This window comes from Heterodontus francisci, chromosome 3, assembly GCF_036365525.1.
Source record: "Heterodontus francisci isolate sHetFra1 chromosome 3, sHetFra1.hap1, whole genome shotgun sequence".
NCBI classification, from domain to species: Eukaryota; Metazoa; Chordata; class Chondrichthyes; order Heterodontiformes; family Heterodontidae; genus Heterodontus; species Heterodontus francisci.
In genome coordinates this window covers 117,022,136-117,049,782 of record NC_090373.1, presented here as the reverse complement: position 1 = coordinate 117,049,782, position 27,647 = coordinate 117,022,136, and the positions used below count along the sequence as shown (strand labels likewise).

General features: G+C 41.2%; 2 protein-coding genes across 2 annotated transcripts in view; one reads left to right on the top strand and one right to left on the bottom strand.

The window, feature by feature from the left end:
• nt5dc1 (5'-nucleotidase domain containing 1) overlaps nucleotides 1-27,647 on the bottom strand; it is a 706,882-nt gene that overhangs the window by 566,401 nt on the left and 112,834 nt on the right. The window lies entirely within an intron of this gene.
• Nucleotides 11,720-27,647, top strand: part of LOC137353530 (collagen alpha-2(IV) chain-like) — a 79,597-nt gene continuing 63,669 nt past the window's right edge. Inside the window, exons 1-8 of the mRNA XM_068019903.1 lie at nucleotides 11,720-11,917; nucleotides 12,055-12,644; nucleotides 12,863-13,113; nucleotides 15,619-15,830; nucleotides 19,161-19,354; nucleotides 20,862-20,918; nucleotides 23,780-23,898; nucleotides 25,562-25,606. Coding sequence (XP_067876004.1) covers nucleotides 11,720-11,917; nucleotides 12,055-12,644; nucleotides 12,863-13,113; nucleotides 15,619-15,830; nucleotides 19,161-19,354; nucleotides 20,862-20,918; nucleotides 23,780-23,898; nucleotides 25,562-25,606 — 1,666 coding nt within the window. The remainder of the gene's footprint in view (nucleotides 11,918-12,054; nucleotides 12,645-12,862; nucleotides 13,114-15,618; nucleotides 15,831-19,160; nucleotides 19,355-20,861; nucleotides 20,919-23,779; nucleotides 23,899-25,561; nucleotides 25,607-27,647) is intronic.

Here is a 27,647-nt window from a genome sequence, read left to right as displayed (position 1 = left end):
AGTCTGTGCCAACCAACAACCACCCATTTATACTAATCCTACATTGATCCCATATTCCTTACCACATCCCCACCACCTACCTACACTAGGGGCAATTTACAATGGCCAATTTACCTATCAACATGCAAGTCTTTGGCTGTGGGTGGAAACCGGAGCACCCAGCGGAAACCCACGCGGTCACAGGGAGAACTTGCAAACTCCGCACAGGCAGTACCCAGAACTGAACCCGGGTCGCTGGAGCTGTGAGGCTGCAGTGCTAACCACTGTGCCGCCCACTGATATGCTTGCAAGCATTCAACTCAAAAGAATCCTCTTATCTAATGAAGATATCATCATATCCACAATGGTTTCATGACATCACTGAATGCCTGCACAACAACTTGATATTTCCCTTATTGTACTCTGGTTGCAGAAGACAGCTGATAACCAAAGAATCCAACTGAAGACGGTTGCCCTAACATAAATGTTTTGAACCCAAATATGGAGAAATCACTACTTGCAAGGAAACTATAAATGGTATCAGAGATAAGGAAGTTGGAGGAATACCACTAGGTCAGGGCTCATACAAACCTACTCGTACTCTTTCCTCCATATTATTTTTTCAATCAGTCAACAAAGCACACATAGAACTTCTTTAGCATGTTCCTCCTTCTATTAACAGCAATATGTGAAGGCTGCTCGTAAGAATAAAATTTGCATTTATATAGCATTCATCATGTGCAGGACAGTGACTCAACATTTTACAAAATCAGAGAATGGATATAGTGGCAAAGGGAAAGGGTTGGGCAAGAATTGGGGGGGGGGGGGGGGTGGGTGCGGGGAGGCACTGTTCCTCTAAGCTGCATGAGTGCAGAGCAGTGAAGCAATCTGGAATGTACAGCGCAGTGCAACAGGCCACGCAAAACCAATGTTTCCTGTGCAAGGCCACACAGCAATCTTAAAAGGACCATGCAGCACAGCAAACAAGCCACACACAACAAAGAAAAATTAGAGGGAACATTGAGAGACAAAGGAGGCTGTAGGCATAACCAAAGAGGAGAGTTTTCAGAAACTACCTTGAAAGCAGGAAGTGTGGTGGTGAAGAGATCGGAAGTGCTTAAAGTTTTGTAGAGGCGGAAGTTCTTGGATTGGATGAGTATCCAAACAAACACAAGCACAGTGGGAATTTTGGGGAACATAGGAACAGGAGTAGGACATTGGGCTCTTCGAGCCTGCTCCGGCATTCGATAAGATCATGGCTGATCTGATTGTGGTCTCAACTCCACTTTCCTGTCTGCCCCCCATAACCTTTGACTCCCTTGTCTATGAAAAATCTATCGAACTCAGCCTTGAATAAATGCAATGACCCTGCCTCCACTGTTTTCTGGGCAAGAGAATTTTACAGAACAACAACCCTCAGAGAAAAAATGTCTTCTTATCCCAGTCTTAAAAGGGAGACCTCTTATTTTTAAACTGTGCCCCCTAGTTCTATCCTCCTCCACAAGAGGAAACATAGCCCCAGTATCCACTCTATCAAGTCCCCTCAGGATCTTACATGTTTCAATAAGATCACCTCTCATTTGTCTAAACTCCAATTGGTATAGGCTCAACCTACAACCTTCATAAGATATTCCTTCATCTCAGGAATGAGTCGAGTGAACCTTCTCTGAACTGCCTCTAATGCAATTACATCCTTTTTCAAATAAGGAGATCAAAACTATGCACTGAGCTCCAGATGCAGTCTGAACAGCTGCAGTAAAACTTCCCTACTTTAATAATTAATTCCCCTTGCAATAAATGGCAACATTCCATTTGCCTCCCTAATCACTTTCTGTACCTGCATACTGACCTTATGTGATTCATGTACCAGGAACCCCAGATCCCCCTGTACCATAGAATGGTGCAGTCTCTCTCCATTTAAATAACACACTGCTTTGATATACTTCCTGCGTGCACACCGCCATATTGTAAGGCCGCTGTTGCAACATAAAATGCAGCCCCTCAACTCCGAGTGAGTTTTTGACCAAGTTACAGCTGTAAATGTTGGACAAAACTTAGTGCGCACTTAACCTGATGGGTGAATATCCTGCTGGCACTTAGAGTTAAGTATTCCAAGTTAGCTTTGCATAGAGTCACAGAGTCAGAGTCACTTACAGCACAAAAGGAGTCCATTTGGCCCATTGAGTCCATGCTGGCTCGCCACGGAGCTATGCAGTCAGTCCCACTTCACGGTAAAGGCCTGCTACCCAACCCGGACCCGACATGTGTCGGGTTCGGTTCGGGTCAGATCGGGTTGCACTTCCGGGTCCGGCATTCGGGCTTGGGTCGGACACGCTCTGTCACAGGTAAGTGGCTCCAATGTTAATTTAATTTTTGGACTAGAAAGGTGGTTTTGTTATAGTTATTTTAAGCTTGTGCAGATCAGCAACAAAGTGCAAAATGGAAGGTAAGTTAACTGATGGTCGGGTAGGGTTGGGCGCGGGGAAAAATGGAAGGACTCGGGCCGGGTTGGGCTTGGGTTGGATGTGGTTCTGTCCGGCTTGGGTCAGGTTTCTTTTCACAGACCTGAACAGGCCTTTACTTCACGGCTTGATCCCCGAAGCCCTGCAAGTCTATTTCTCTCAGGTGGCCATCCAACTTCCTCTTGAAATCATTGATCGTCTCCGCTTCCACCACTCTTGTGGGCAGCATGTTCCAGGTCATTACCAGCCGCTGTGTAAAAAAGTACTTCCTCATATTTCCCTTGCATCTTTTGCACAAAACGTTCAATCTGTGTCCCCTAGTCAGAGTACTATTTGTTAATGGGAACAGTTCTTCCTTGTCTAACTTAACCAAGACTGTCATAATCTTATACACTTCTACTAAATTTCCCCTCAATCTTCTTTGTTCCAAGGAGAACAAACTCAGCTTTTCCACCCTCACCTTTTAACTAAAATCCTCCATCCCTGGAACCATTCTGGTAAATATCCTCTGCACCCTCTCAAGGACCCTCCCAAGTGTGGTGACCAGAACTGGATGCAATACTCCAGTTGGGGCCTAAACAGAGCTTTATAAAGGTTCAGCATAATCTCCCTGCTACTATACACAAAGCCTCTATGTATGAAGCCCAAAATACCAGATGCTCTATTAACTACTCTCGCAATGTGTCCTGCCACCTTCAAAGATCTACGCATACGCACCCCCAGGTCCCTCCGTTTCTATGGTTCTATGATTTCTACACACTCTTTAGAACTGTGCCATTAAGTATAGATTGCCTCTCCCTATTCTATCTGCCAAAATGCATCACCTCACACTTGTCAGTATTAAATTCCATCTGTCACCCCTCTGCCCATTCTGCTAGCCTATCAATGCCCTATCATCCTCACTGTTTGCCTCTCCTCCAGGTTTGGTGTCATCAGCAAATTTTGAGATTCTACTCTGTATTCCAAGATCCAAGTCATTTATATATGGGTTGACTTTGGTTCTATATAGCAAAAAATGCAGTGGTCCCAGCACTGACCCTTGGGGAACACCACTGTCTACCATCCTTCAGTCTGAAAAACAACCATTTACTGCGACTATGTCCTTAAGCCAATTTTTTATCCAAGTGGACACTGACACTCCTATTCCAGGAGCTTCAATTTTCTTAACCAGCCTTTTATGTAGCACCTTATCAAATGCTTGCTTAAACTCCATATAAACAACATCCATTGCATTCCCTTCATCAACCTTCTCTGTTATTGCGTCAAAAAATTCAATTAGATTAGTCAAGCATGATCTGCCCTTTACAAATCCATGCTGGCTATCGCTAATTAACTTGAATCTCTCTAAGTGTCCATTGATATTTTCTCTGATTATTGTTTCTAAAATCTTACCCATCACTGACGTTAAACTAACTGGCCTGTAGTTGCTAGGACTGATCTTACACCCTTTCTTGAATAAGGGTGTCATATTTGTCACTCTCCAATCCTATAGAGTGTTAATATTGGGGGACTTGAATTACCTAAATATGATTGAGATAATTTTAGAGGGTAAGGAGGGAGAGGATAAAGTCCAGGATAAAATTATTTCAATTAATATTTGGGTAATTAGCGTCCCCCCATATCACCACTCTAGAGTTCTTGCCTATCTCTGTGATTTCCCCACAGATTTGTTCCTCTATCTTACTATATCACTATTGTCACAGAACCGTATTTACTTTCTCCTCGGATTAAAACAGTGTGCCTTTAAGACTCTGTTAAAGACAATGTACCTTTAAGACAGGGAGAGAAGCCTTTGGATTTCTGAGGCACAGTGTGCCAGCTGCATTTTGTTACCTAAGTGACAGCAGGAACGAGAGAGGTTACATGGTACAATATTTCCACTTCTGTGTAAAAAAACGGCTGAAACCAGTTTTGAGACTCTCCAGTGAAGCATGCTGTCTATTTTTCTCAGCAAAAATTCTACAAGAAGCCAAGTTAATTGCCTAAAGAGGGAAAAAAACCCTTTTTTCTGAAGAGACCGTCTGTATTGCTGAAGTATAGTTTCAACTGAGAGACTGTTGGTTTTAAAATTCAAGTTGACCTATTGCTATGCTCATCGTTGAAAGAACTGTTTGATACCTGCTGCAGTGGAAGGGTTTTGAATGCCTATCAAGAACAGAATATTTCATCAAATCCGCGTGGAGACCGAGTGGCATTTGATTATTTAAGTTAGTCCCTGAAGCTTACTGTCAGAAGTTTAGGAACTTACAAAGATTGGCTGGGCAGACGTACGTAGAATTTGAGAATGTGAAGCAAATTAATTTTGACTGTTGGATACAGACATTAAGATGTAAACTACATATGAGAAACTTTGAGAATTAATTCTCTTTGAAGAGTTTAAAAATTCTATTCCTTCAGTACTGAGAACTCATGTAGATAACCCAAAAGTTTTGAAAGCTAGGCAAGCAGCAAAAATTGCTGATGATTTTGAGCTTGTGAATAAGCCAAAACCTTTTGTCCATCACCCCCCAAAACCCAAGAAGGATAGAAAGTGGGAGAGTGAAAGCAAATCAAGTCGCCAGGGACAAGAAGGAACAGCTGGGAATGCCCCAGGATCACCTCCTCTGACCAGAAAGGAAGGTGTTGAGGGTAGAAGTGAGCCGAAGTGTTATCATTGCCACAAAACTGGTCATCTTAGTTCAAAAAGCTGGAAATTGTGAGGTAATCCCATAGGACTTGTTGGGGTACGCAAAGCTAATGCAGAGGATAAGACTCTGACTGAGAGTATAGCAGACCAGGCTATAGCTATAACGGCAGCTGTAAAACCAGATACAAAAACTGAAGTGAGTGTACAGGTTAAGAATGATACCCGAAAGTTATAATGATTTTTTGTCAAAGGGGAAAGTAACTATATTATTTAAGCCAGGCAGGAAAACCTATTATACTAGGGATACAAGAGCAACCCAAACACTCTCGCTGGGGAAAGATATAACGTTTCCACCAGAGAGCGCCTTGAATGCTAAAGTTTTAATTAATGGAATTGGTGGGGAGTATATACCCGTACCTTTATATAAAGTACGCCTAGAGAGTGACATAATATCTGGGATGATAACTGTAGGCATTGTCCACAGTTGGCCAGTAGAGGGAATTGATCTACTCCTGGGAAATGATTTGGCCGGATCAAAAAGTATCAGTTTCTCCTATAATTGCAGAAGAACCAAGTGAAGTTAGGGAAACGGAGCAATTACAGGAACAAGTTTCAAGAATATTTGCTGCGTGTGTAGTCACCTGAGCAATAGCTAAACAGGATCCATTGTCGGAGATAAAAGTTGCACCACAAACAAACAACCAAGTATCTGAAGCCTTATTTGGGCATTTAGATAATCCAAATGAAATGTTTAACAGATCTTCTATCATTGCAGCACAGAAAGCTGATCCAGAGTGATAGCGAATAGCACAGATGGCTCTGACAAAAGCTGAAGCGAAAAGAATTCCAGAAGGCTATTATATGGCAAACGGGTTTTGAGGAGGAAATGGAGACCACCTCATAGACCTGCGGATAAAGACTGGACAGTTGTTGAACAGATAGTGGTACACCTAAATATCGCCAGGGATTATTAAGGTTAGCACATGACATTCCTTTTGCAGGACATAGGGGAACTCGGAAGACCAAATCACACATAAGCCAACATTACTACTGGCCAGGTCTTACAAAGGATGTGAGAATTTTGTAGGGCATGCCATACATGCCAAATGGTGGGAAAACCACAACCTATCATAAAACCGGCACCACTAGTTCTCATACCAGTGACTGGGGAACCATTTAGCGGGGTATTAGTAGACTATGTAGGACCCTCGTCAAAAACAAAAGCAGGACATCAATACATACTTACTATCATGGATATGGCTACTTGATTTCCAGAGGCCATTCCTTTGAAGACAATTACTGCTAAAATAGTAGTAGAAAAGTTAACCCAATTCTTCATGAGGTATGGGTTACCACTTGAAGTTCAATCGGATCAAAAGTCTAATTTCATGTCTAAGATATTTCATAAAGTCATGGGCAATTTGGGTATCAGACAGTTGAAATCGTCAGCATATCACCCACAGTCACAGGGAGCTTTAGGAAGTACCACCAAATTCTCAAAACAACGATGAAAACATACTGTCACGAATATCCGCATGACTGGGATAAAGGACTAGACTTTCTTTTATTTCCCACCAGAGACTCACTGAATGAGTCTACAGGCTTCAGTTCTTTCAAACTGGTTTATGGACATGAAGCAACAGGTCCTCTAAAACTCATAAAAGACTGATTCTTGGAACAATAGAATGAATCTTCGATACTAGACAATGTGTTCTGGGGAAGGCTCACGAAAGCTTGCGGTGTGGCTCAGGAACACCTTAAAGCATCCCAAGCCAATATGTAAAAATGGGCAGTCAAGAATGCAAAAGCCCACAATTTTCAACCAGGGAATGAAGTATTGGTGTTGTTACCGTTACAGGGGGAACTCACTAAAAGCACAGTTCAGTGGCCCATATAGAGTGATCAAAAGAGTGGGTAAGTTAGATTACCTGAATGATACTCCTGATCGCCGGAAGAACCACCGGTTGTATCATATCAATACGTTAAAGCAATACTACCGCAGGGAACAGGATAAGCCCATACAGGTATGTCAGGTAATCGGGACTGTTGAGAAGGAAAAGGATAGTGAGCTTGAGGCAGAAGGAGGCCTTGACAATTCTCAGATTGAACCTCCAACTATCAGATTAGTGAATACAGAATAGCTAGGAAAATTGGACTAATCAGGCTTTTCAAAACATTTAAGAGTCTGTAGGGATAAGCCAGTGTGTACAACCTTCGTCACACATGATGTGAAGAAAGGGGGAACTGTTCCTTTAAAACAACATCCTTACCACTTAGGTCCAGACAAACAGGCCCAAGTAAAAGCAGAGATCCATAACATGCTGGAAAACCATTTGATCGAACCTAGTCAAAACAGCTGGAGTTCACCAATAGTTCTAGCACCTAAACCTAATGGGTCAACTCGATTTTGTACAGACTGCAGAAAAGTCAATGTGGTAACAAAGGCAGACTCCTACCCAATTCCGCGTTTAGAAGACTGTATCGACAGAGTGGGCAGTGCTGGGTTTCATACCAAGATCGACTTGTTAAAGGGATACTGGCAAGTTCCTTTGGCTCCTCAAGCCAAATAGATATCAGCTTTTTTAACACCTGATGGTCTTTATCAGTGCTGGGTGATGCCATTCAGGCAAAAAAATGCCCCAGCCACTTTTCAAAGATTAATGAATCAGGTGGTAGCCAGTATTCCCAACTGTGTAGTGTATCTCGATGATGTACTAATATACAGTAACACTTGGCAAGAACACTTAAACCAGCTAAAAATTCTGTTTAAAAAACAATGAACTTAGTGATAAATCTGGAAAAAAGCGAATTCAGAAAAGCAAGAGTAACTTACCTCGGACACATAGTGGGGCAAGGACAGGTATTGCCAAAAAAGGCAAAGGTACAAGCTTTACTACAGTTCCCATCCCTAAATTTAAATGGGAAGTAATGAGGTTTTTCGGGATGTGCAGTTTTTACAGTAAATTTGTACAGAATTTTAGTGCTGTGGCTGCTCCATTAACCGATTCGCTACAAAAAAAGAAAAACAAAGTGGTATGGTCAGATGCGTGCCAGGCAGCTTTTGAAAAGCTAAAGGCAATCTTAACTAATGAACCAGTGTTGGCTACTCCAAATTTTACTAAACCCATTAAAATAGCGATCGATGCTAGCAACCTGGGGGTTGGTCAGTCCTATTGTAGGATGACGAAAATGGGCATAGAGAAGCCAGTAGCGTACTTTTGAAGAAAACTAAATTGCCATCAAAAAAAAGTTTCCACTGTGGAAAAAGAAACATTCGGACTTTTGCCGGCTCTCAAACATTTCGAAATATATGTCCGCCAAGACTATAAAGAAACACTAATATACACTGACCATAACCCATTAACGTTTGTGGAGAAATTTATAAACTGAAATGCTAGAATATTTAGATGGGAGTTCGTTGTTGCAGCCTCAATTGAAAATTGTACATATTTCAGGGAAAACAATGTTATCGCCAACACTTTGTCATGAACCTAGCCACGCTAAGTTATATGGATAGCGATGGGACAGAAAAAATGCTGTAAAAGAGTGAATGGGTATGAATGTGGAAATTTTTAGTGTTTTCCCAGTTTATTTTTTGCTTTGTAATGAAATGCATTTTAGAATGGTGTTTCATTTTGCAAAGGGCGGAGGTGTCACAGAACAGTACTTATTTTCTCCTCAGATTAAAACAGTGTGCCTTTAAGACACTGTTAAAAACAGTGTACCTTTAAGGCAGGGAGAGAAGCTTTTGGATTTCGGAGGCACAGTGTGCCAGCTGCATTTTGTTACCTAAGTGACAGCAGGAACGAGAGAGGTTACATGGTACAATATTTCCACTTAATGGTGTAAAAAGCAGCTGAAACTAGTTTTGAGAGACTTTCCAGCGAAGTGTGCAACTGAAAAGAGCTGTCTAATTTTCTCAGGAAATATTCTACAAGGAGCTACAGGCCAAGTTAACTGCCTGAGGAAAAAAAGGTTTTTGAAGAAACCATTTGTATTGCTGAAGTAAAGTTTCGACTGAGAGACTGTCGGTTTTAAAATTCAAGTTGACCTAATGCTGTGCTCATCATTGCAAGAACGGTTTGATGCTTGCCGCAGCTGAAGTGTTTTGAAAGCCGATCAAGAACAGACTATTTCATCAAATTGGCATGGAGACTTCAAGACGCATTCGATTATTTTTACATTAGAATACCTCATCCATCAGGAATGCAACCTACAAGACTTACTGATTTATTTATTCTTAAGAAACAGCTAATTTTTAAAACCTTTTTTTAAAAAAAGAAACCAGTTAAATGTGATTTTGAGTATGTGTGTGTGTGGGGGGGAATTAGGTTAAAATAAGAAGTTATAAGAAATATAAAAGAAGACAGTTATTTTCATAAATTGTTAATTTGTTGTTGTCTAAAGAGACCTGGTTTGGTCTGTTTCATTCTGGGGTTACACGAGTGTTGAATTTGGCTGTTTTCCAGTTGGGTGGGAAAACTTTAATAATATACGATGACCTGCGGAGTGATGGGACTGAATTGACGGTGCATTGCTCCCACCTCGGTCGTAACACTATTCGGAGGCCTACAGAGCACCCCTAGTAGTGTGATGATACCCTTTTTGCTCCTCAACTCTAACCAAATAGATTCTGTCCTTGCTCCTTCAAGGACATCCTCCATTTCCAGCACTGCAATGTCTTCCCTAATCAGGGTTGCCACCACACCTCCCTTTTTTCCTTCTCTATCTTTTCTGAACGCTTTATATCCTTGCATATTAAGCACACAGTCCTCACCATTTTTCAGCCATGTTTCCGTTATTGCCACTGCATCATATTCCCATACTTGTAGCTCACCAATCTATCAGAAATGTGATCAGGAGTCAGGTATGCTTAATCTGTATATCCAAATTCCTATTGTATATTCCCGTCCCATACAGCTATGTGTTAGGGCTGCTCAGTCTTAACATTTATTCCTTATATCTACGGTCACACAAGAAGTGCTTGGAAAAAGAACTGGAGAGAACTTAGTGCTCCTGGAACTGTACCCCACCATGATCATGCACAAAGAAAGGGAGAGAAGAAAGGAAAACCAAGAAAAATCATCAACTGGCCACAATTGCTTCATCAAAACATTTCTGTAAAACTTTTACATAAAATCTAAGTCACAGAACAGTAGGAATAGATTTAAACAAATTAGACATCCAACAAGTTAGCTATTTGATATCGACTTCAGTTTATCAAATGTTTGTGTATTGTTTCAATTTCAAGCAAGACTGCCATCAAGTGATACTATCCTCATATTTAAAGAGTTGAGCTTGCTGTCCCTTCATATTAAAACATTCAATCACTAGAATTATTTTCTTTCTATATTTGCTACTCTAAGCAAAAAAGGTCAGTGCAAGGATAAAGTGAAACCACTTCATACCCACACCAACTTTTTCAGCAACCATTATCATACAGTAAAGATACCCATTATTGTCTCCAATGCTATAATTATGCTGGGAGCAGCAACGTCCTCGAGGAGGAACAGAGGGGAAAGACTCCACCAAGCAGAGGACAGCCCAAACCTCACTGCCTACAAGAGCCCCCCCAATGTCACCCCAGTGGAACAAACCCACCTTAAGTGACCAGGAGAGTTTTCTGAGCCCAACAGCTTGTGTACCCTCTGGGTATGCAGGAAAATATCCAAGGACTGGGATTAGTAAGGACACCTGGAGTGGTAAGCAACATCCAGCTTTAAATGGGTTTAAAGATTGCTTCCATTAACGTGTGCAGCGTTAAGTCCACTACGCAATGTGTTTCGATCTTGGGTTGCCTTGCCAAGGTCAAAGCTGATCTACTGTTTCTGCAGGAGTGTGGAATACCTTACCTCAGCACTTATGGTAATGCTTGCGATGGTGGTCCCATCAATCTGGTCAGAGCAAAATACCTGGCCAGAGGAATGGGAATCATTTCACCATCTCTGAAGTTAAGGAGGTGGTGGGCGGTTGCCTCCTCGTAGCAGACGTACTGCACAACAATGCTCTGTTCCAGTTAATCAACATGTATGCCCCGGTCCAATACAGCAAGCGGCTGACCGTCCTCCAGCAGCTTCCACTGCTGCTGGCGACATCCAGACCAGTCATTGTAGGCGGTGACTTCAACTGCATCTTCGATGCAGCTGCACGATCTGGAAGTGACTCCAGCAAACTGGACGTCACGTCCAGACTCCTGATGGAAACAGTAAAAGATGCCAAGCTGCATGGCATCTTAAGCAACCCTGAAGATGGAGCGAGGTGTAGATACACCTGCTCAAGACTGGACGGGTCTGCTGTTCCAGGATTGACTTCCCGTTTGTGTCCCGTGCATTCGCCGCCAGATCTACCAACATCAAGCAGGTGTTCTTCTCTGACCACTGCCTCTGACTGGCCGACTGTCACTTACAGGATGACCAGTGGGTTGGCGGGGGGGGGGGGGGGGGACATGGAAGCTCAATGCGACACTGCTAACCCCAGGGAACACTGAGGAACTCAAAGGTTGGAGAACCGTGAAACCCCTCTTTGAGTCTCCAGTTCACTGGTGGGAAGCGATCTTCATCCTCAAAAGGTGTTCAGAGGGCTAGAGAGAGAGAGAGAGACGGGAATGTCCCGACTCCAGAAAAGAATGCAGAATCTGCTCCTGCTGTAGTTGATGGGGGTCAAGGTCAAGGAGGACCTCCATGAGGTGATGAGTCAGCAGGCCCTGTTCTTTGCCACGGAGGCCTCCAAGATCATCGTTCAGTCCAGGGTCCGCTCCGTTGAGCAGGATGAGACGTGCTCGCATTTGTACTTCCAAAAGATACACACAGAGAGCTCGGTGATCAGCAGCCTGACGGAAGTGGATGGCTCGGTAATGTCATCGCTGTTTGACATACTAAGGATCAGCAAATCCTTTTATGCTGGGCTGTACGGTGTGAAGCCCACGGACAGAAGAGCCTCCCAGTCCTTCCTGCATCTATCACAGAGGTCTTAGATGACTGTACGTAGGAGAGCCTGGACAAACCGCTAACTCTGGACGAGCTGACACAGGACGTCAGGTCCTTGGAGACGAGTAAAACTCCCGGAAGCGACGGCTTGCCTGTTGAGTTGTTTCCAACTCTGTGGGACTGGATCAGCCCAGACCTGCTGGAAGTGCACGACAGTAGGATTCTGACATGCTTCCAGCCAGAAACAATGAAGAAAGGCATCATCACCCTCTTCTACAAACGGAAGGGGGAAAGGGAGGAAATTAGAAATCGATGGCCCATCTCACTGCTTAATGTGGACTACACAATTCTGTCCAAAGTCACCTCCAGTCAGGTCAAGTCTGCTCTGGAGTTGGTGATTCACCCCGATCAGACCTGTAATGTACCCGGCAGGAAGATCTCCAATAAACTCGCTCTACTCAGAGATACGATCGCCTATGTATGGGACAGGAGGGTGGACACCTACCTCATCAGCTTGGAACAGGAAAAGGCTTTTAATAGGGTATTGCACACAGACATGGACATGCTTTCCAAAATGGGGTTTGGGAAGGGAAACCGCAATTGGATAAAACTGCTCTATACAAACGTCAGTAGTGCAGTCTCAATCAATGGGTGGGAATCAGAAAGTTTCCCAATCAAATCTGGAGTCAGACAGGGCTGTACTCTCTCCCTCTTGCTTGTTTGCTGTATCGAACCTTTTGCTGAGTCCATTAGGAAGGATGAGGGCATAAGAGGGGTGACAATCCCAGGCAGCAGAGGCACACAGGTGAAAGCTTCCCTGTATATGGATGACATTGCCATCTTCTGTTGGATCTGCTGACTGTTCACAGGCTGATGAGCATCTGCGACCAATCTGAAATGGCCTCGGGAGTCAAAGTAAATCGCGGCATGAGTGAGGCCATGTTCTTTGGGAAGTGGGCCGACCGATCCTTTGTGCCCTTCGCTGTCAGGTCAGACTACCTGAAGGTGCTGGGGATATGGCCTGGAGGGGCCGCGGCATGCATCACAAACTGGAAGGAGCGCATAGCCATGGTAAAACATAATCTGAGCATGTGGGAGCAGCGTTCTCTCTCCATTGTGGGTAAGAACCTGGTCATCGAGTGCAAGGTGCTCTCGGTATTGCTGTACAATGACACAGGTCTGGCCCATACCCCACTCCTGTGCTCTGACGGTCACCTGAGCCACCTTCCAGTTTATCTGGAGATCAAAAATGGACCGTGTCCGCAGGAACACGATATTAAAAACCTCTGGATAGAGGTGGAAAAAACGTATCCAACATTGCCCACATTCTGATGGCCACCTTTGCGTGCGGCTGCATCAAGCTGTGCATAGACCCTGGGTACACAAACACCAAATGTCACCACATGCTGAGGTTCGATCTGTTCCCGGTGTTGCGAAGGACGGGTCTGGCCACTTTGCTGCGGAACACTCCATTCAGTTGGACCGTGCCATACCACATGTCTCTCGTGGAAAAGTTTGAATAGAAACATCTTTGAACACAAGTCCATCAGGCAGTGCTCCATATTGTTACAAGTGTTTTGTTTTTAAAAAGAAAACTTAGAATTCTGTGTGTTTAAAAATCTGAGAAAAGGATTATTTTTTGCTCAGTGGACACCAATCTGCAAATAGTTGGAATTCCTGCAACGTTTTGAAAGGAAGTCATTAACAAAAATTTAACTTTATGGATGCTTTGAAAGGAAGTTGAACTTGTACAAAGGCAGGAAAGCCAGAAATTTCAACGAAACCACAGGGGTTTGACCTTTCTTCAGAGCAGCTTTTGAGTGACAGGGGGAGACACTGTGTCTGGGCATGTGACCATGTTCAGGAAGGTTTTTTTTCTCACCTTGGACCCTTTAAAAATCCTGTGAATAGGATAAAGGACAGCTGTAACGACCAGGTGAGAAGGGTTTGGGGGTTCCCTCTCAGCCTTTGCCTGGTTTAACCATAACAAGGTTTAACTTTATATTTTAATGTTTTTAGCTCCCCCTCAGTGAATCCTTGTTCATTACTCCAATTGTAAGGCAAATAAATCAGGCAGGTTTCTTTAGATTTAAACAAGAAAGGTAGAAGTTTATTAATCTTAAACTCTAATCTGGTTAACGACTATGAATTTGCGACATGACCACGCTAGCATGCCTATGCGATAAACACACACACTGATAGAGACAGAAAAAGTAGAAAGAGTAAAGGGGAACAATTTGAAGCAATAGCTGTTAGTTATTTACTGTCCTTTGACTTCAGTGTGGAGTCTTTGGTTGCCGGTAAATCCTGCTGTCCACTGGGGCCCAGTTCACACTTCAACTTGTTTCGATGTAGGAGTTTTTTCTCTTTTGAGGTTTACGTGCCTTCCCTGGGTCCGGCGGCTTGGGGAGGAAAGTGAAAGGGAGACAGCCAGGAGAGAGGCGTGATTGTTCTAGCTTCAGTTGCAAAACTGCCTTCTGTTCTTTTCTATGTGGCACAATTCAAAAAAACTCCAGGTTGCCTAGCAGGTTAGCCATGTGACTAGCTCCTTATTTGAAACAGTCTCTCCTGTGAGGTTTATGGATTGTATTCTCTTAGCAGGCCCTGAAATGTGCTTCATTGCACCTTCAATGTCTGGTGATCAAAATCTATTTGGGTTAGTTGGATCAGGGAAGAGTCCTTTGTCTCCACAAGCAGCGCCTCTTAGTATGTCCCTCCAGTCCAAATGTCCTGTGATCTCTTTAACAAGCCATTTCTTCATTCCAGCAACAGTTAAAAATCAATGTTCATATGGTGAAATTAATATGCCTTATTAACAAAGAGAACAAAGAACAAAGAAAATTACAGCACAGGAACAGGCCCTTCGGCCCTCCAACCCTGCACCGATCCAGATCCTCTATCTAAACCTTGGCAGGCGAGGGTCTGCATGACAGCAGGCATTTGAAATCTTGCTTTGGCCTGCCTGGAGCAAGGGAGGAAGACCCAGGAAAGTGTTACCTCTCTCTGTAAAGGAATCCTGCATCTCTTGAAAAGGAATCCTGCATTTGAAAGGTGGCAAATTCGTATCGCTTCCAGTCTCTGAATAATTCATGTATCCAGAGTGGTTCCTGTTGCCTCCTGTGTTTTGGGAGATTCCGAAATTGCAAAAAAACTTCTACTGCTAGACTGGTGTTTTAAAAAACTCAAGCAGACCGGTTGCTGCACCCCTGCTGAAAGACCTGTATGATGCCTGCTGTTGACAAATTGCCTTGAAAGCCTACCCATTAACCTCGCCTGGAGAGACTTCATGTGGCATCCGACTATTCAACTCTGGGACACCTCACCATACCAAAAACATCCCATCAGAATGTGATAAACTCAATTGTTTTTATTATTCCTTCTATCCCTAAGAAACAGCTGTAAACCAAAAATCCTCCTTCCCTGGTTAACCATTTTTTAATGTATATGTGTACGCATCAGGGTTAAGGAAATAAAGGGATTTTCATATTTAGATTTATCTCTTTAGTAGTTAAGACCTATTGTTTCTTTTCTAATAACTAGTTAATGTTGTTGTTTAAAGAAACCTGGTTTGGTGTGCTTTATTCTGGGGAAAAATAAAGTGTTTAATTTGGCTATTCTTTGGTAGGTGAGAAACTTTATTTGATATGCTATGACCTGTGGAGTAGTGGGACTGAATTAATAGTGCATTACTCCCTCCTTGATGTCACAATACGTAACGTCCTTGAGGCCCTGTGGGAAAAGGAGATGGTGGATTCAAGCAGACTGTCAAAATTCATTTGGCAGAATGCCTCATCGCCAGAGCTTTCAAACAAGCACCAAGACGTAGCTTGGCTGGTGGTGAGAAGGGCCCTCCCTATCAGATCATTCTTGCATGCCCAGAGTCTCATCGCCTCCACACGCTGTCGCCCACCTCCTTCTGGAATGGGCAATTAGGGATGGGCAATAAATGCTGGCCTAGCCACCGATGGCCACATCACATGAATGAATAAAAAAAAATCCATCTGCCACTGCTCTGCCCACCTTACCAGCCCATCTATATCGTCCTGTAATCTAAGGCTTTCCTCTTCACTATTTATGACACCAATTTTTGTGTCATCTGAAAACTTACTGATCATACCTCCTATATTCATGTCTAAATCATTAATGTACACTACAAACAGTAAGGGTCCCAGCACCAATCCCTGCGGTACACCACTGGTCAGAGGCTTCCAATCGCAAAAATAACCCTCAACAATCACCTTCTGCCTCCTGCCACTGAGCCAATTTTGGATCCAATTTGCTAAATTGCCCTGGATCCCATGGGCTCTTACCTTCTTAACCAATCTCCCATGCGGGACTTTATCAAAAGCCTTACTGAAGTCCATGTAGACCACATAAACTGCTCTACCCTCATCTACACATCTAGTCACCTCCTTGAAAAATTCAATCCAATTTATTAGACTGCTCCAGGCTACTTTTAGCCATCAGACAGCAGTAACAGCCCCATGAATGTATGCAGGATGATCTCCGCACAGGGGATTTTGCAAAAACTTACATTCTACCAATACAGGTAAGCTGCTCATTTTGCCTTTGGCACTGGATGACGAGAAGTAGGAAGGACAGAAACTCACGGATTCTGGGACCTGCAGTTGTTGGGACGTGGTGGTGAAGGAGGGGAGGGGACAGGGCCAATCACAAATAAAGCCTTAGGCTCTGAAGGTGCCTATAGCCCTGAATGTTTATGCCTCAGGGTCATTCAAGGCTGCAACAATTCACATTAGCAATGTCATAAATTTGCAGTGCATTTCTGCATCGAAGGCAATGGATACACTCCTCACTCAGTCCAACCAATCCATCAGCTTCCTCTTGAATGCAGCGAAGCACGAGGAGGCATTCTAGGCTTTGCCAGTATAGTTGGCTTCTTACAGTTACAGGTCTTGCTGCACTAAGTCTACCTGCCATTGGCAATGCACAGCACTGATTCACTTAAATAAAGGCACTGCACCTCCCCTTTTAGAGAAGCTGCCTTTAAATGGTATCACTGACACCCAATTTCCTCTAGAGTAGGACTTGAATCCACAACCTCTGACACAGGCAAACATGCCACCATTAAGCCACAGCTGACAACTCTGTGCCCGTGTTTCTCTCATTTTCAGTGCAAGTTGAATTTCTCCCCCATAAATTTAAAAAATGAGTAATTCTGGCGCAGAGCTCTGTGTGAGCAAAGCATATATAATGGTAATCTGGGCACGCAGATTATCATGCCCTATTCACATCCAAATTTCTGATAAGCAAAGCACTATGTCATGAATTTTCTGATGCTGTGCTACTGGCAGGAAGCCTTGCAGCTGTGAGCACATATTGGAAATTTGGGGGTAAGGGAATTTGCTGTACACTCCAGCTGGTCAAATCTCTCCACTATACAGCAAAATTGGAAAATGACTCCTTTGAATCTAAATAACTTCCCTGAAAGCAAGCAGAAGATGTGGATGAATATAAAAGGTAAGGAAATAGTCTTGATTTTAAAAAGCCCAACTCTTAATGCTCTTTGGGACCCAAAAGCACAACCTCTACTGTTGACCTGACACAGACTTAAGTATCAGAAGTGTATGGGCATTACTCATTAGCAAGCATGGGAGATCAATTTAAAACAATACATTATGCTGGACTTAGGACTCAAAGTATGCAATACATCAATTAAGACAGTCAGGTGGTTTGTACAAAACTAAAACCTGATTCCTGTCAGCAATTATTGCAGATAATTGAGAGTGCAGTTGAAGTGAGTACATGTTTCGACTTGGTGAGAAATTTGTCTAGGGTTCCCTCTCAGCCTTCACCTGGTCTTACCATCACAGGGTTTAATTTTAAACACACTGTGTTTTTAGTTCCCCCTTGGTAAATCCTTGTTCACTGCTTTCCAATGATAAGGCAAAGAAACCAGCCAAACAGGTTTTCTTAGGTTTAAAGAAGAAAGGTTGAACTTTATTAAACTTAAACTCTAATTCAGTTAATGCCTACGGATACGCAATGCGCCCAAGCTAGCATGCATATGCGATAAACACACATACAGATGGTTCAGAAAAGAGCAGAAGAAATAAAGTGGAAAAGTTTGAGGTAATATCTGAAGATGGTTTTGGTTACTGTTCTTCGAGCTTGCTGTAGAGTCCTTGATTGTAGGTTGATCTTGTTTTTCATTGGGGCCCAGTATTCTTCTTAAACGTTGTTTGATGTAGGAGACATTTCTCTCGAGGTTCACGTCTTCAGTGGATTTGGAGTTCCGTGAGAACGAGGTGGGAGCAGATAGGAGAGGTCTTCTCAGTCCAGGAGCAAACAGTCTCTCTTTCTCAAACTGTCTGTACAATTCCAAAAAAACTCAGTTTTCCCAGCAGGTTAGTCATGTGACTAGCTGGTTTGACCATGTCGGTTTGTGGATTTGGCCATCTTAGCAGTCATCCTGGAATGTGAGATTCCTCACCGTCAATGTCTGCTGATCAAAAGTCCATTGTGGGTTGGATGTGTCAGGAAATGGTCCTTTGTCTCCACAAGCACTGTCTGTTAGTATGTAAATGTTTTTTCAGCTATGGCTGATGTACTTAACAAATCATTTCCTCACTCCAGCAACAGTTTAAGGCAGGTGGGGGTCTGCATGACAGTACAACTAATTAAGGTTTCACTGTATCCCCAACAGTGTAATAATTATTCAAACTGTAAAACATGCATTGGTGAAATGATGAAAGAAAAGTGAATTTCTTTTTGTATTAATATTGACAATAATGGGCCTTGAGTCATCAAAATTAAATGCTAAATGGCATATACCATGTAATCTTTGTAAATACTATATTTTATGCCAAAGAGAACTGGTTCATCTGTCATCTTGTTATCCACCCTTTAATATACTTCATCCACATTTTAATTTGCCAACAAAATCCATTCACCATGCACTTTACTGAGAACATGAAACATGGGATTAAGAAGGGATGTGATTACAATTTAATTCCATTGACAGATCTACAAAAGATTTGAACTCTTAGCCCTCACTTAGGATCACCTGTTTACCCAACATTAGTAACTAAAAAGAAACTTAAAAATTCAAATACTTTCTGAGGAGAACTTATTGCGGATGAGTCTGAAGCAGATATGTGAAGAAATCTGGTGGAAAGAGTATGTTAATATTTCTACTGCATTCAGGAAAATATATTCAGGGCAAGAGAGGGAGCGGCAGGTGATGCTGAACACAAAATCAAAGCTGCTGTTCTAGCCATATTCCCAAAGGCATCTCTACCCATTAAAGAGAAAGAATTGGTAATGTACAGCTTGAAGGTCACCACTTTGCTAGCATGGGGCAAGGTGAGGAGACAGGTCTCCATGAACTATTGCAACCAGTATGGGGATTGAACCTGCACTATTGGCATCTTCCTGCATCACACTCGAGCCAGCTGTGCTTACCAATCCCCCAACAAAATCAAAGCACACTTACATTCTAAACTTTTCCTGCACAAAAACTGTGGTAAGGGCTGGTAGTCTATTAAGTAAGAGAGAATTGCACTTGGAGTGCATTTAAACTACAATTATAGTATAAATCCTGACATCAGAGTGAAGCACAGCTAGGAAGGAAGTCTAACATTGCTTTGTTCCAGATTTACACAGGTTTTGCATTGGTGCAAAGCAGTAAGTATTTCTCTAACACTAATAATGTAGTATGATTGCACTTCTAAAGAATCATCAAAAGTAAGGCAATTATTTGAACCTGTACCACTTCAAAATGGTGGGCAAATCACTGTTATGAACAATTTATCAAGATTAATGAAAATATATTTACATTTGGATACCAGATGTTACAAGGTTAACGTTGTGTCCTGGATATTCTGCTGGATAAAGTGGTGCTGTTACTTCCACTGGTCTAAGTGCCTTACACTTAGGAATGTATTCACACTGCCCAGTATCTAACTATATGATAGCATAACCCAGGAGAGTAACAGTATCATCCCTTTGTGATCTGAACCGGCCATTCATGTCTTTCATCTGTGTGCTTTCATCTCTTTGAAGGTGGACTGAGAAAACATACAAAATCAGATACAATTTGTTAAGCTGCTTTATTTCACAGAAGGTGAACAGACCGCAAAACAATTATGAACAAGCTCATTTACCTGAATCAACATGACTTGTTTTTTGCAATATAACAAAATAATGAACACACTATGCTTCACCACAGTGGGTCATCTTACTTGACTTGAAAAAAAACTACTTTACTGCTCTTCAGAATGCTACTTTTAATTTTGCCAAAGCTTGTTCTTCAACACCTGATTTTTGCAACCTGTGTTGGATCTGACTGCCCATGATGCTTTCTTTGTTTGTTATTACACTCTGTTCACAGCCAGAAAGGAACAGGGCCATCCGAACACTTTATGCTAGGTGCTTATCAATTGCCGAGAGAGATGAGTTAACTGATTATTTACAGTCTATAGGGAAACAACAAAGCCATCTCTTCAATATTTAACATTCTCAGTGCCTTTTTTAACTTGTGTGAATCAAGGGATATGGAGAATAATAAAAATAGTAAAAATCCAACATTTAAATGTCATTTTTAATTCCCTTCTGTGGAAAATTGGTCAAAAATTCTCAAAGGTCGACAACAGTATTAAGTTATGAGTCATTGTATAGGTGCCCACTTTTCACACTGTGCTGGGCATCTAGCAACACAAACTACAAAAATTATCTGGGAGTGAATTTCCAGTTACTATAATTCAGGTATCCCAGTACTTAAGTGGCAGGTGTACGCATCTCAAAATTCACTATTTTTTTTTCATTTGGTCTTCAAATACTTTCAGAATTTTAAACCATGGAACAACATGAACAACTTGAAAGTTGATTCTTTACTAACATTGGCAGGATTGAAATCAAAGCCCATTGGACTGCAGTGGAAATTTTAAAACTTGTGATGGAATTGTACATACTACATACATACATACTACCTGATCCCACTTTTTGTTCAGATTCAGTTTTGGCAACCTGCATTACACAGTTTGTTTTGATGCAAAGCCCACATCACTTCATATCAACATAAAATTTGTAGCCCAACTGGTGCACAAGTAGGTATGGAAGACATTATATATCATGTCCAATTAGTCAATAAATCGGAGGTGAATTATTGTTGATTGAAAAGTTCAGTTTGATATTACTTACTGATAGTACAGCTTTGAAACTATAAATTCTACATGACATCCAATAATGGTCCATTAGTCATTTGGTCAGTACAGTTAATGGTGTCTAGCTAGTCAGAAACAATTACCGTACTTAATTTTCAGTTTTATTTTAAAATCAGGGCACCAGCAAGTGCTGTCTATCTTATATTGCAAAAGTTCAAATAAAAATCATTTAATTCTAGGCAGTGCAATCTTAAAGTCTGCATCATTATAATTGCAGGGAGTTGAAAAATATAGGATTATAGATATAATATTAAATTGACCAACCATGCAAATAGCTAAACAGTATTAATAGTAACAAATATTAATCTCTATACTTCATCTATATTCACATTATAAGTATAGAATAATGCTCACAAGAAAGTGATTCAAATGGTGTTTCAGGTGCACACTTTTAAGAGCACCAAATCAAACTGCATTTGTTTTTGCTTTAATTTACAACTTCAGATCACAAACTGGAACATCAGACTTCAGAAATTAAGCTCCAAATAGGATATACTGTGTAATCTTTATAAACACTATATTTTATGCACAACAGCACCAGTTCATCTGTCATTTGGTTTTCAACATTTTAATATACTTGTCTTTAATTTGTTAGGGAGAAAAAAAGTACTGTAACAGGTTGTATATAGCAACGCAATAGGTTATGCATTTTAACCAGATATTCACTAAATGAGATTCACTTTATAATCCGGCCTTTGCGACCAATGCGAAAAACTTTATACAAATTTACACTCCAGATGATTCATACAGCAGGAGGGTATATCAGGACTTTCAGCACACAGGTCAGCACATCCCACAAAATCTTCTGTACATTAGCTTTGAAATCCTGCAAAGCATGCTGGCCTCTGGACCAGATTCCCAAGATGCATTCCAGCACATGAAGCTCTGCTTCAGTAGTGTGAATTCATAACATTTGTCCTTTTAAAAAAAAAGGATCCCTTTAATAATGATTATATCAAAAGTTTTGGAATATAGCAGTGTGTTCCGAAGATCTTCATTGTGCGTACCTTTGATTCCTACATGTGAATCTACAGTATGTCAAGCAACTAAAGACAGGCCAGTTTAGAAATACAAAAATCCAAAGCTACATCTAAAAAATGCTTTGCTGTCATTCACAATTTGGATAACATTTTTAATTTGGACTGTGAGTCTAAATATCTATGTAAATTAATATGGTCAGAGTACTGAATGAATGCCTTTTCTCGGGCGGCGGGGTATGGTTGGGAGGAGAAAGCATTCTCTATAAGGGTGATTCCAGGATTCCAGAAAACACCACTGGTCATAGAAAGGTTTCTACAGTGTTGTGGCACTATCCCAAACTTTACTCCCTTCAAAATATATTTGTCCCTTTAGCAGTGGATAATTAACCATTGCCAATCGACTTTGTCAACTAAATTCTGCCTGCCTAAAGATATTGACCATTTTCGTAGCTCTTCCAATTAGCCAATAAAGGAATCACCAAGTTGGCGCAAAATTGATATATGTATAATTGGTACTGCTTGGATTATAACTATGTTCAGAAAAGAAAAACAAAGACCTATGGAAATATATTATTTAACTGGAACTTCTAATTATGTAACTGTGAAGAGTTAAGCATTCTTATTCAAAACAGATCAATACAGCTAGCAAAAAGACTTCATCTCTTTTATCTTGGCAAGCTTTTGGATTTAACCAAATAAAAGTTTTTTAAATATTAAATTTAGCTTTAAAAAGCATATCAAAATTTACATTTCTACATTTGGATTTGAAACTTTTTGTAACAGCCAAAGGCCACTCCCAAAGGATGCAAGGAAACTTTAACCACAAGAAACTCCCTAACCTGATATAACATTTTGATGTTTTAAAAAAAAAAGTAGACTGCATAATTAATGCTTCCATTTTAAAAGGAGGAGCCACAGAATATACAGATATCTATAGATTCTCTTCCATATAAATACAGCAGTATTCATTGCTTGAAAGTATACCACTGCTGTACTCTCCACCAGTTCAGAGGACAATCTGTTGGGGAATCTTTACTGAAGCAAGTTCCTGAAGACAACACACACTGGTATGTTCCATTTAAAATTGTGTTAACATGCAAAGGAATGAGGAAACCAGAGTGCAGACTCACTGATTCTATCTGCAGTGACATTCTGCCTGTAGTTCAATTTATAAATGATCAATTTTGTCAGAATCCTGCTTCCAAACTATGGATTGCAGACTTTTTTTCTTTTACCAGCATCATGCAGTTTAGCAAGATACAATCTAAGAAACTGATAAACAAGTTTTGAAACTATACACCTCACATAACACCTTTCAGCTATGATCATGAATATCATTTAATATTTAAAAGAGCACCACATATTTGGAACAAAAACATTTTGTGCACATTTTAAATCCAAATATTTAAATCAGACCTATTTTCCTCTAGCCACAGACATAAGTGAACATGTCAGTACAACCTTGAAACAAAAAACTATTTTATCAGTCATTTTTGCTAATGAAAATAATGGAGGAAAATATACTCCATTGCTGCACAAATTTTAACAGTTGTAACAAATACTTCTTAAAATAATGGCCCTGAATCCTATTTTCGATTGTTGCCATTTTGTTACCTTACAGATGCAACATGGTTTCAAAAGAAATTGGTGCTCTTCTGCTACTGCTGCCTTTGAACCTGGTTTACGGAACAGACTTTATCAGATATGTATATCCAGCCTATAACATAAAAAGCTATGGCGGTAAGTTCATATTTTATTCTGAAATATTTATTCTAGTTAGCTGCAGCTTATACTCGATGAAGTAATGCCATAGACAGACAAAGTTGACAATTAATTTCAGTGCAAGGTGATCACTGGTCCTATTTGAAGTGTGGTTACACTTTATGTTGAAGCTATATTGTCTATTTTCCATTCGAAGAGCATACAACACTCCTCCAGATTGGGGAACGAGAAATAAACTAAAAATGTCATTCTGAACTAGTCTATACGCAAAGCATAAGCACCACTGGTTATCAAGCTCTGCAATATTCATTCCATCAGAAGTACTTTAGGAGATCCCTAGACAGGTTCAGCTCAAATTAGGTCCTCACTATGTGGGCATGGATCATGTTCGAAGACCAAAAAGCCTCATAGCATATTTCCTCAAAGCATTAACACACAGCACTAAAATGGTAATTCTACACTGTTATGACCAGGTGAGAAAGAGGTCTAGGGTTCCCTTTCAGCCTTCACCTGGTCTTACTGTAACAGGGTTTAATTTTAAACACACCATATTTTTGTAGCTCCCCCTTGGTGAATCCTTGTTCACCACTTTCCAATTATAAGGCAATGAAACCAGCACAAATAGGCTTTCTTAGGTTTAAAGAAGAAAAGTTTAAATTTATTAAAAACCTACACTCTAATTTGGTTTGCGCCTACTGATACACGACGCGCCCACGCTAGCATGCATACACAATACACAAATGCAAACAGAGACAGAAAAGAGCAGAAGAAAAATAAAGTGGACAAGTTTGAGACAATAACTGAAGAGTTTTTGTTACGGTTCTTCCAGCTCACTGTCGAGTCCTTGATTGTAGGTAGATCTTGCTTTTCGTTGCGGCCCAGTATTCTTCTTAAACCTTGTTTGCTGTAGGAGACTTTTCTCTCTTGGGATTCATGTGTCTTCAGAGGCTTGTGAGAAAGAGATGAGAGCAGACAGGAGATCTTCTATGTCCAGAAGCAAACAGACTTTCTTCCCAAACTATTTGTACAAATTCAAAAAACTCAGGTTGCCCAGCAGGTTCGTCATGTGACTATCTGGTTTGACCATGCCCGTTTGTTTATTCGGCCATTTTAGCAGTCAACCTGGAATACGAGCTCCCTCACACTTAACGTCTGGTGCTCAAAAGTCCATTGTGGGTTGAATGTCAGGGAATGGCTGCTTTGTCCTTCCAAACACTGTGCAAATGTATTTTCCAGCCACGGCTGATCTGTTTAACAGATTCTTTCTTAACTCCAGTAACAGTTCATGATCAAAGTTCATTACAAAATTAATGTGCCTTATTCTTGGTAGGTGGGGGCCTAACATGACAACACGATACATTTATTTAAAAAGTCATGCAGAATGCTTCCAAATGCCAAATCCAGCCCAACAGTGTTGTGTCAACTTTGCTCAGTGGTAACATTCACCTCGTAGTCAGAAGTCTATGGGTTCAAACTCTACTTCAGCACTTGAGTACGTAACCAAGACAAACACTTCATGTACTATTATGAAATGCTGCACTTTGGATAAAATATTACAATTAGACTCCAACTGCCTATTCAGATGTTTGTAAAAGAGAGGTACAGATAATTTCCTGATATTCTAGTTAATCTTTATCACTCAGTCAGCACTACCAAAGCAGATTAACTTGTCATTCATCAGACTGCCCTGTGCAAACTGGCTGCTACATTTACCTACAAAACAACAGTGAGTACATGTCAAAAGGTAACTCATTGGCTGTAAGTGCTTTAGGGCATCCCAAAGCTGTGAAAGGTGCTATTTGAATGTAAATTTTTATTTGTATAGTTTGCAACAGAAAAAAACTTGGCAACAATAGCTATCAGATTGCTGTGTTCAGATACACTGGACTGGATGTTGTGGAGCTGGCGGGGCTCCTGGCACCAGGCCAAAAAGGCGGGTGAACCATGCCTCAGCCTTTCTGAGCCACCCCGGCATGATCTTATGTTGTTAAATCCCAGAGGCGGAGGCAAGAGCCCATTAATAGGCCATTTAAGTGCCTCAATTGGCCTCTGGCAAGAAGGCTGTAATCAGCCTAGCCCATCCCAGAGAAAATCACTTGGCGACAGGCCCTCTGCTCCACTCCCCGCACCCCACCCAACCCCACCGCCTCCCGTCGCAATTCTACGGACCCCCTGCCTCCAACCCCGCCTCAGGGGGGCCCATAAAATCCAGCCGTGTGTGTGTACGTGTGTGTGTGTGCGCATGTGCGTTAGTAATACAGGCTTCTGTATGCAACAGAATTGCTTAGATGATTTGCATATAAAATGCACAAAACATAAAAATACCCAAGACCTTTTGACCCAGAATTTGTGGGATTTTTGATGGCGAGCTGTCAGCATCTACCATAATTCTCCCTCTGAATCTGACTGAAATTTCAGGATTTAGCACAAGCGCAGATTCATGCAGAAATCTTGAACTTGTGTTCTATCATTCACTGTTCCACCACAGGTTGCGCTGTTAACTCCACCCAATTCCGCCACGAGCCAGCAATCAGTGAAATCTCAGATGCGGCAGAACTTCCCCTTTTCCGCTCTCATATCGCTGATTATTCATGCTTTTCGTTTCCTGCTTGGCCTTCTGTGAAAATTCTTTAATGTGACTGGCTGCTTGAACATCTTAATAACATCACCTCAGCTTGACCTTGGAAATCCCCATTAAAGAACATTGCAATTAATTACATGTTGAGACAGGTAAATTTCTCACCACAGAGTTCAACAGATCTCTCAGCGCAGCTTTCTTTGAGGTCAACGGCCATTGCCCTTACTTTGCCGCTGACCGCAAAATCAAGGCCATTATTGTTGCAAATTGAGTTTTATAACCAAAATACAATTCACTCACATGGATGAAATGTAATTAACAATTGAGAGCATTTAGAAAAAATTCTTTATTAAGAGGTTAATTTTGCTAAGATACAAACAGAAGTTGCATATCTTCAATCCATATATGCATGCATAAATATAACTGGAGTGCAAATAGTGATTAGGAGCAATAAGCAATCCATGAATCAAAGTTAATTAATTCTGTATCCTGATTAATAGATACAAAAAGACGGTTTCTCATGCTTATCAATTCTGTTAGTGTATATTTTAACACAATAAACTATTTCAGACATTTTCTGACCATTTGCTGAACTATGGAACACTCAACCAGTGTAATGGTTGCTGCTGACAGCTAATGCCTCATTTTTTTGTACTTTGCAAACTGGTTTCAAAAAGGATTCATTTTAAAAAGTTTTATTACTGATTTATAGAAAAGCCACTTGTAACTGAAGTCTGGACTGCTTCACGACACCAGTTACAATTCCAAAAAGATGACTAATTACGGATTTCTCATACATTCTCTTGTTACTTACCTGAAAGAGTCACAGGTATAATGGTACAGAATGTAATATTCATTGCAAAAATCATACTGCTGGTGAATTTTGTGCTCCTCAAAATGAAAAATATCTATGTTTTGAAATAGAACTTTCCCATTTCAGGCATTCATTGTCAGCACCTCAAGTAGAAACAGCATGCATGGTTAGATACAGCGCAAGGTTCTTTCTACTTTAGCCAACAATTCACCTCAGAAGAGCACTGCTGACTAAAGCTGTGTGACACTTGCCCACGAAAATTCTTGGAACAAGATTGCCAATTTAATGCCACAAAGAACTGGGAAAAAGTGCCCAGACTCATTTCACATAGGTCTCTGAAAGTCAAACAGAAGGAATCTTCATTACATCTGTCTA